Source organism: Eurypyga helias, unplaced genomic scaffold, assembly GCF_000690775.1.
Source record: "Eurypyga helias isolate BGI_N326 unplaced genomic scaffold, ASM69077v1 scaffold41793, whole genome shotgun sequence".
In the NCBI taxonomy this organism is placed as follows: Eukaryota; Metazoa; Chordata; class Aves; order Eurypygiformes; family Eurypygidae; genus Eurypyga; species Eurypyga helias.
Genome location: NW_010240072.1, coordinates 1,225 through 11,556, shown reverse-complemented (window position 1 = coordinate 11,556; position 10,332 = coordinate 1,225). Strand labels below are relative to the sequence as shown.

General features: G+C 43.7%; 1 protein-coding gene across 1 annotated transcript; it reads right to left on the bottom strand.

Annotated features, from left to right (window-relative positions):
• Positions 1-872: 872 nt before the first annotated feature.
• LOC104507154 (PI-PLC X domain-containing protein 1-like) lies at positions 873-8,080 on the bottom strand. The gene is made up of 3 exons (XM_010148344.1): positions 7,969-8,080; positions 4,393-4,529; positions 873-1,073 (listed from the first exon to the last, which is right to left on the bottom strand). The coding sequence occupies exons 1-3, from the start codon at positions 8,078-8,080 to the stop codon at positions 873-875; spliced, it is 450 nt and encodes a 149-aa protein (XP_010146646.1).
• Between the last annotated feature and the right edge of the window lie 2,252 nt (positions 8,081-10,332).

The following is a 10,332-nucleotide window of genomic DNA, read 5'->3' as shown; positions in this document are numbered from 1 at the left end:
ACAGAAGCCATCCCTGTAGCCCCTCGGCTACCCAAACCTTGCCAAGCAAACCCAATACACCATGAATCTCCTGCTGCCTAGAGGCATGTTAGCAGTAAACCCATCTTCCCAAGCTTCTGGAAGGACAAACAACGTGTTAGTGGCAAACTCTAAACGAGGGAAAAGCTCTGTGCTTACTTAAACATGGCAGGACCAGTTTTCCCCATTTGTTATGGGCAATGACAACTTCTTGAAGACGGTGTGTAATTAGCAGGGTAGTCAGGCACTCCATCTAACGGCTTACATGAGCATGCCAGACACCACAAAACCTCAAGGCATGAAGGGTCCAGATTTAACAGCTTGAAACTGACGTTTAGTCAGCGAGTCTACAAATGAAAAGCTGCGTTAGATGGCTGTGCCTGGATGTACAGGTCCCAGCAAACGGAAGGAAGATGTGAACTACTCCACAGTGACAGACCACGTGCAATGAGCAACTCGCAGTAGTTTCTTCCCAGTAACTGACAGTAATTTAGCCATGGAGTCGACTTGCATTTCTCTGTCTTTCAGTGAAATAGTTTCCTCAAAAAAATGTATTTCTGTGATTTTATTAGACTTTCAGTACCTTCTTCTCACCTTATCAGGGATATGGGATTGCCCTGAGTAGCATCCTGGGACAACACAAGATAAACCCAAGAAACATCAGGCACTTGGTAGGGGACAGAGGGTGGAGAGCAAGGTATGGCAACTCCGGTTTGAGGATAAGGAGCTGATTGATGCTCCAGTCTCACTTGCAGGTGCTGACATCAACCTCAAGCCCTGCTGATTTTCTCTAGTTTCAAGTCCTCACATGAGGAAAACAAACAACCCACTCAGAAAACCCCGGGCCAGCATTTTCAGATCATGATGGCTCTTAAATCAGAGAAATAGCACTGGGGTTTATAGCCATCCCAAAGGTACGGCAATACCTGTACAGTAACAGTTGTGTAAACCATGTGCACGAAGTACAAATTCATAGATGGATCCATAGCCTTGTGGGCAATCCTGAAGTCCAAATATCTAACTCCAGCCTCAAGTTGCTCTGTCACAGTCAGTACCTAAAAAGTGAAACAGACGACAAAGGTCCTGAGAGTGTGGAAGGGATTTGCTTCTTTCATTTAGGAAGCCAAAAGAGGTGTACAAAGTTAGCCCTATGACATTTTTCACAGGTCTTTCATCTTCAAAATAGCACTGTATGGCACCAACTTACACCTTTGAATTATTTTACTCTCTGACAAGAGGGATACCAATTTCCCTATGGCATATACTGCAGGTACAGATTAGATTAGTCTCAGACCTCTGCCCTTGTTGAGTTCTGAAAGTTAAAGATCCATTAACCTGTGCATAAATACACAACTGCCCTTCACAAGCCTGTTCGTATGAACAAAAATTGCAGGATCAGCACCTTAGAAATGCTGTATTTATTTTATTAGATCAAAGACTTTGTCGGTTGTCTCTGTGGAGCTCACACATCCCCAACAGAAGGAAAAACAAAAATAGAAGAAAGTACTGGCTACTGTTCTTTTTCAGGATAAAGCCTCTTTAAAAGTTTGAATTAACCTGCAGAAGTCCCACAAAACAGAGATCCTCCTCTATTTTCACTTTCCCTTGGACCTCTCCTGCTGGATTTGAAGGCTGAATGGAACAAGTAATAAAGCTGAATTTCTGGGCCAGAAAGTCCCAAATGATGTTTCTCTTATCTATATTAAGGCTCTCTCTGCATAACAAAGTAGAATCAATTTAATTAAATATGTTTAAACATTGATCTGTCTAGTTCAACCTGCTACAGGCAACTTCTAGGTTTCAGGAAGAACACACTGTACAGATTTAAATCAGAAAGGATTCAACAAAAGCTAAATTAATACAAGGTGTTGCTCCCAAATAACCACATTCATAGCTTTCGGGCCAAAACAGAGCTGAAGACACATGGCAGGATGCTCACCCTACCAAGCTTCAACCACCTAGCTTTCTGTTCTCAGGACAGGAATTCAACCTCCCCAGGCTGTGCCAAGCCACGGGGCTGGGGAGCAGCCCAAGCCACGTGCCCCAGGGTGCAGGTGGGGCGGTGGCTTGGGCCAACAGGTCCCTCTGTGCCTGCTTAGTCTGCACCAGGCTGGAGCACCTGAAGGAGTGGTCGGTGCTCAAGTCCCACCTTCGCTTGGAGCACGCTGGAGATGGGAGTGTACATGGCTGTAGGTCATATATAACCTTTGCGGCCAGAAAGAGCACCAGGTGAAATAGCTGTTCTGAACTGCCCCTTAGGAATTAATTTATTTCTGTTGACTGCATGGGAAAACTAGACAAATTAGACTCTCTAATTAGTCACCTGGGTTTGGACACTGAATTAGACAGTGTGAACATTGCCCCCCCAGGGCAAAATTTAAGAGGAAGCCTTGGGGAGCAATGTTGCTCAGTGCTGCAGTCTCACGCCAGATGTCCAGGGCACAAGAGGACGTTACGCACCTGATGTCAGCCATTGTGCCGGAAAGGTTCGGGCCTCCAGACTGACACCCATAACAGCCAGGGCTCAAGCCTGGCTCTGCTTCCTAGGCACTGGGCCATCCAGGACCCTGTGGATCCTACCATCATTAGGGCTCCCCGATCTCTGCTCCACATACCAATGGGTGGAATCACCTCCTCACACTGGTAACTCAAGTGCCGCAGGGCTAAGGAAGGGCAGGATTGCAGCCGGGCCTCCTTCCCACCAGCGCTGGGCCACTTCCCGCTCAGCACGCTGGGCTGGGACCAGAAAATGACTGTAATGATGTAAGGAGCTTGTTTGTCACCAACAGGGTCTGGCCAGCAACCCGCAGGTTAGGGAGTAACAACATCTCCCATTGGCTGAAGTCCCAAACCTAAAAAGCAGCACGACACCGGGCGCTGCGCTAAGCAAGTGCCTTGCCACATCGACTCATCGCTGCCATTACACACTCGATATCTGATAGTGTCGAAGACCCCACTTGGCCAGGGCTGCTCAAACACAACAAAACAAGTCGAGGCATAATTACTGCCGTTTATCAATTATTCAGTTTTAATTCTTTAATTGTTAGGAATTAAGTACTCCTTCCATAAGAACAAAAGAGAAAAGACTTTCGGCACCTCTTTGATGCGAGGAAAGTCTGTTCTTTAGAAAAATCTCCAAAAGCTCTAGCTTAAACCATGATCCCAAATTTTGTCTTTAACATACATTTGTGAGGAACAAAGACATTACTAGCTTAATATTTGGACACTGTGAAAAATTAACTAAAACTTGCATGAGGGACCACACCTTCATTCTCTTAATCTTTATGAAAAAAAAAAAAATCCTATCAACAAGATTTGTCTCTGCTGCTGGGTGAAATACTTCAACAATATAGATTGGGAAAACAACTCACATCTGACACAACAGTGACAGTAAAAATCATAAGCATTACCTTCTGAACAAGCTGTAAGAGTTTGTTCAGAGTTTGCTTGTACAGCCATGTACACTCCCATCTCAAACCTCTTTTGATTATAGTAATATGGAATGTCACAAATAACAACAATAAGCATGTGAAAAAGATGAGTTTCTAGTACCAAGTCGTCAGCTTTAAGCAACATCTTTGATGTCTGTGTATCATCCCTGCCTTGCCTACATGATTGGTACCTGTCTCATACTTCAGTGTGCTGGTTTTGGCTGGGGCAGAGTTATTTTTCTTCACAGTAGCCAGTACGGGGCAGTGTTTTGGGTTTGTGCTGGAAACAGTGTTGGTCCCAGGGATGTTTTTGTTACTGCTGAGGAGTGCTTGCACAGAGCCAAGGCCTTTTCTGCCTCTCACCCCCCCCCCCCAGCGGGTGGGCTGGGGGTGCACAAGAATTTGGGAGGGGACACAGCCAGGACAGCTGACCCCAACTGACCAAAAGGATATCCCATACCACATGGCATCACGCTCATTGTATAAAGTTGTGGGAGGAAGAAGGAAGGGCAGGGATGTTCGGAGTGATGGTGTTTGTCTTCCTAAGTGACCATTACACATCGTGGAACCCCGATTTCATGGGGATGGCTGAACCCTGCCTGCCCATGGGTAGTGGTGAATGAATTCCTTCTTTTGCTTGTGTGCACGGCTTTTACTTTACCTACTAAACTGTCTTTATCTCAACCCACAAGTTTTCTTCCTTTTACCTTTCCGATTCTCTCCCCTGTCCCACCATGGGGCGAGTGAGCGAGCAGCTGGGCAGTGCTTAGTCGCGCCAGCTGGAGTTAAACCACAACACCCAAGCACAGTATCTCACAAGCGCGCAGATTTCTGGGCAGTAGGCTATCCTTTCCCTGCACACGGGAGAACGTGACCACTCTCACTGCTGCAGCACAAGCTTCAGCTTTGCCTAGGCATGACAAGAGCACTAGACAACAGTTACCTGTGTTGTAGACCACTTCATGATAATAGGGCGCACAATGCAGGGCATGCATATGTTTAAGAACTTCACCAGCTTGGATTCATTGCCACTAACAGCAGAGGCTTTATCCAAGCAGTAGGTCATAGTGTCATGACTCCCTGTAGAATACAAAAATAAACATACAGGAAATGTCATTTCTTAACTACTCGAGCACCACAATACATGGTTACGTTGCCTGCGTACACCTGACATTTGGCATGTGATGTCAAATTCATTCCAAATCACACGCCCATACTGTCTGACAGCCTACGTAGTTATGGCAAAAAGGGGAGCTCTTCTACAGAGGTTGCTCACCTGACATTAATAACCTTGCTGTGAAATCCTCGTGAAGGGAAGGCATCAAGATTTTTCAGTAAAGCAGTCCCCACCTAAATTACACATCATTATTGTTTGCCTCAAACCACAATAAAATGTCCAGCTTCAACTAGCATCTTCAACTGAAATAATTGTCTTGATGTGTAAACCCATTTTTTTCAGGGAATAAATAGCTGAAGGCTGAATTTATCTAGAATTTGTCCTGTTTTTAGAGTTGTCCACATGCAAGATTTCATACAACAATCCCGTCTTCTCTGCAGAAGAAAATATGACTGAAAGCAAAAGTTAATCTTCTTACATCTTTGACTGGACTGGACCAACTCCTAACTTGGCAATTTAAGCATTTATATCTTAAATACCTGGTTAAAACGCCATCCTGAACTAAACACCCACATCCCTTAAAAAAATAACATAAGAGGTTGGTGCTTGAAGGTTTCAGAGACAAATCCAAGTCTAAGCTTACAATATGATAGATGGACAAGATCCATCTTTCATGGACTTCAAAAATTATCTGACTTTTTCCAGCACAGGGCATTACATAGGGGCAGGTTAAGCACCAGAGACAAGTACAGCCTGCACAAATATCTGATTTCTTTCAAGTCTTAATAAATCTGACATCTCTTGCATCCCATTTAGAGGAAACCTTACTACAACACACAATTTCTCTAGGACAAGCAGACAGAGATTTTTCTAGCTTTTTTTGTTCCATTATTTCTTCTAATTTTATAAAGCATCAGTAAGAAAATCTAACAACTCAGCAAAGTGACTTGCTGGCATCTTTAGAGTATCTGCAAGGAATTTGCATATCATATTGGGTTTTAAGTCTTCTGACAAACAGATTGTTCCCTGGTGCTAAGAACTGCCTTCTTGGATGGTCAGTCTTACTGGTGCCAATGGCAATATTTCTAGCAGCCAAAGAAAAAGGGCAAGATTATATTTAATAAAGAAAATTCTTTGAAACTGTCAATTATAGTTTAATGTCACACTCAATTTTTTCACATTTAAAAATGGTATTCTGTCTCTTTTCCTGCTTTAAACACTCAAACCAAGCTCACTGCGGACAGATAATGACAGCATGCAATCAAAGAAGTTTGTCTCACAAGATATAAGAGTCAAACCATTAAATACCCATGGATCAAATCCAAGTCTGAGCAAATTGAACAGGATCCTAACGATGGATGTTGCATCCACTGATACCAGTCAGCAAACAGATAGTAACCTTTCATTTAGGAGTCTTCTTGTGATGTCAGAGAGTTACAGTCACGGAAGGAAGATGGGTATATCCATGACAAAATGAATGTGATGCCAAGATAGTGAGCTAACACCAAACCAGGTAGCTTCAGAGCTTGAAGCAATGTCTCCCCGGCAGCAGTGTGCTGAAACACAACGCTAATTACTGAGACATGCCCCTGCCCCCTCATCATGCTTTCAGAATGCACTCTGTCACGTGTCCTGTGTGCCTTGTTGTCTTCTTTATCTAAGATAAGCTTCTGTTTCCAAACCGGGCTTCCCGCAGTTATTGCTCCCTCTGAAAATCGGTCAGAGCTGTCTTGACCTGTTGGTCTTGATCTGCTTTTGTTCTGACCTGAGCTGGACCAGTTTTGTAGGTCAGCTGGACAGCCACCAAAATCCCCCAAGCTAATAGCCTGCAATGCTCTGTAGAAGTCCTGCAGTGTTTGCCAAAATGGGCTTGTCTTCAACTGCTCTTTTCTTCCTGCTGTTCTCCGTACAGGCATAGATCAAACAACATTTGCAAGAATAACAAGTTGACCGTTACGGGAAGATCCAGGAATTCAAAAGCACACATCAGCAGGTTCTCAGCTTTCTACAATATACACCACTGTGAAAGCTTTTTTAGAAACAACATGGTTCCTTTTCCACAAAAAAAGACTGGGCATGCTACTGCTTTTTGAAGGATTTTTGCAAGGGGCGAGGCAGTGGGGTGTGGAGATGAAGAGAACATAACATACTTTCTTCTGTCATAAGATATTTATTTTCTTCTCTTGATGGTTAAATAAGAAATCTAGATTTTCTTTATAACATCTGTCCTGGGGTCCTCTTACCCAGCTTTATCCAAAATCGAAAGGTGCACTTGTTTGGATGTTAACACCGATTTAAATTACATATCCACGAAGTCATGAAATAAGTTGCTGGCTTTCAATTTTAATCAAAATTCCACACTCCAGTAGTTCACAAAGGGCAGGAAAAAAATCCACTATGGTTCTGGGGTCCTCCAAGGGCTTCACCCACTGGAGACAAGACTTGACTTTCCCACTATCTCTAAATATATGCGTTATTTGCTAAAGTTAACCTTGTACCCTACACAAAACATTCATCCACACACTGTGCTCCTTTCCACCCAAACTATCTGTCCCATCTACAGGTGTGAGAGAAAACATGGGCTAGACTTTTCTTTAGTACCTAGCAATTTTCATTGTGGAGGCAAAGGGAATCCCTCAAGAGCTGACAGTCCTCTGCTGCCTTGCCACATGCCGGTGAAAATAGGTTCTCCTGTAACTTCTTTGGACAGAATGTGGGGAAAAAAATCATCCATTCAAGGCAGCAGAGAGAGGCAATAATATGATCAAATCTCTTTGATTTGATGATACACAGGGCTGAATGTAGTACCAATAAGGACACCAGCTATAGTACAGCTGTATTTACCCATAATAGGATGAATCCAGTTTTCATAAGCAGGGTTATGCAGAAAAGTCATACTCTACATTAATAAAAAGATATGTTAACTGAAAGTCTCCATGGGCCTTTTTTCATATTTTCACAGCCTCTTTTAAATTGTACAAAAAAACAAATTATAAGGTTAAATGTTATTCCTTTCTTTTTGGAACCATTTTATTACGTAGGAATTGGCAAGAATGAACTAGGGAAAATCTCACCATTGCCCAGATAAGCAAATGCTCAGATGAACAACACTGATCTGACAAGATAATGCACAGGGACTGCAAAAATTCCCTCTTTCATTCCTTCCCTCAAATTTAAAAAAAAAAAAAAATCCTTTTTTCCCCCTCCCGCTAAGAACCCCCAAGCATTACAGACTAAAAATATTCACACGCACACACACACCACACAAACCCTTCCCCAAACCCTTCTCCCACACACTGACCCACATAATAAACGTTGCCATCCTGAAATGGGACAAACAGGATGTTCCAAGGCTTAAATGCTACGCTAACAAACCAGTGGAGAACAAAAGCTGATCTTTACCTGGAAGAGCTAAGTTATAGAGGGGAATATCCCAGAGCTTCTCCGGTAATTGTGACATCCATTGACCGTCTTCATGGCACGTGTGAATGGAGGTTTGCAAAGGCCCTTCCATTAGTGCCCACTCTAGGACTTCATAGGGTGTTCTGGGAGGGAAGAAGAAAAGGCAGAAAAGAATAAACCATTCCATACACTGTGGTTGAATTAATGCCATCGCACCTGTGCAGAATGGATTTATACATGCTATAAAATGTCAACCCCTCTCTCAAGTGGTTGCAGCAAAATGTCAAGAGCTTCTCTGCCACAACGTACACTGCTTTTGATAACACTGTGTCCCAGAACAATGCCAAGGGTGGGTTCCAGCTGTAGGTTTGTAAATTGACCAAGTAGAACTCAAAACAGAGCCAAGACAAACATGTACAGCTTTGTTGGTATGGAGAAATTACTATCTTCATTGGCTATTGCAACATCATGAGGAGTAACCTACTTCCGGTGTGAAACAATGCCTGTTCCCTGACCCTTTGCAGCCCTCGCAGCATGGCAGCGGGACCATGGCAGGGCCAGGACAGGGGCTGGGTCTGTGACTCTCAGGCCGCTGGAGAACACTTCCTTTGAAGCCTCAATTCAGCTGCCACAACAATACCCCCATGAAAAGTCTTGCCAAAGTTGCCAGGATTTTCAGGTCATGCTGGCTTCTGGGGTCAAAGAGAAAAACTTCCATGTCCTTATTCCCTCTTTTGAGAAGACCTCTTGATGTCTGTTCTTATCACCCCTACTGAGCCCAAGATGACAAGTACTTCAGTTTGGCCAGACCTTTCTGAAAACTACTCTGGAACTGCTCTTCTTTGGATACAAACCAGTCTGGGATCTTCTGCAAGGTTTGCAATGGTCACACAGGAGTGCCGGTGGATGAAACCCAGTTGAGAAATCATGGTTACCACCAGGGCCTACTAGGGTTATCCTGTTTGTTTTTCATTTTATGTTCTCCTGGACAATGCAGAACATGAGGACAAACTCTCCATGACATTATTTTTTTCCTAGGATATTCCTGAAGTTCAGGTGGTGTTCTGGGGATGAAAGCCCTCCTTCTTCTCGCAAGGCTTTAGCTATTTTTTCCACAGCTATGTAGCAGGACACTTTTTTTTAGATCACAGTGCTTACCTATATAACCTTCCTTTCTAATCCTTTTATAAAAGCTGTCACCGTGATGATTCCTTCTCATCTGCTAGAGCAATGGCAGTCAGATATTTATTTATGCAGGGTTTGTGCTCTGCCAAACATCCTCACTGGTCACGGTGCCTTTTGCTGCATCTCGGCACATTCATTCTTAACATTCTATTCATTCTGCTTCTCCCCAAAGTATTCTTCAGGTACCTTTTGGGAAGTGGTTGGGTTTTCTGGATTTACCAGTGAGCCATACTGTTTATATGTAAAACATGGTGCAATAGATTTGTCTTCTTTTTTTTTTTTTTTTTGGCAGTCACATAGGGCCATCTGAAAGGCAACTTTAGGAATTGCATTCCTAAGTTTTATGTCCATACCACACAACAGATACAATCTGCTTTTATAGCTGCCAATGCACCTAGCATCACTCGTCCAGCCTGCCTTGCTGTGTCTTTGGTGTGGCTTTGAATTGGTCTCTCCAAGTATGTCCACCCCAGTTAAGAAAAGAATGGGACCATATCAGATGAGGGAAATGCCCAGCATCCCTGACACAGTGACATAGGCAGCATGTGCCCATTGTGCAAACTGGGGCTTTCCTCCTCATGAAGAGCAGCTACCTCTGAGGTTATCCATATCCACAAGGCCATTGCATAAGCAGGAAATAAGTATTTAAAACCCTCTGCCTTTGTCTCCTAATTTTAACGAACAAATATCTGATGGGCCAAGTGCAAAGTCAAGTTAGAAAAACTCCCATATATTTATTTATTTAGGAAAAAAAAAAAGGCTCAAATCTTTTTGTCCTGCATAAACAAATTATCTCTATCTGCCACAGCTGGTATTCTTACTAGCAGAAAGAAGTTCAGCTCTCAGGCAGGTCAACTCATCCATCCTCTGGCTCTGCAATTTAACGTGCTGAGCTTCTGCCTCCTGTAGACCCGTTGCTCAGATGACAGGCGTCTGCAGCTCATCTGTCCCCTTTCACTATGTTTCATGCTTCCCACAGCAGTGCTCACCCAGGCTGCTCTGCTGTAGGCTACGTACCACGTAGCATCAGCGCGCACCGGGGTTGCAGATGCTTAGAACACCGCTGCTATTTGGTAGTTGCAAAAGACTGCAGAGCTCTGAAGGTGACAGGAGCTGTGAGGGAGGATGCAACACTCCAGCACACGGCAGCACTTACGCAGGTCCTGCACACACACGAGC

Excerpts from the sequence above, each read along its gene's own strand:
- LOC104507154 (XM_010148344.1), bottom strand. The coding sequence starts at position 8,080 with ATGGAAGGGCCTTTGCAAACCTCCATTCACACGTGCCATGAAGACGGT. Across the intron at positions 4,530-7,968 it reads CTATAACTTAGCTCTTCCAG|GGAGTCATGACACTATGACC; the intron begins GTAAAGATCAGC and ends TGTATTCTACAG. Across the intron at positions 1,074-4,392 it reads TGAAGTGGTCTACAACACAG|GTACTGACTGTGACAGAGCA; the intron begins GTAACTGTTGTC and ends TTCACTTTTTAG.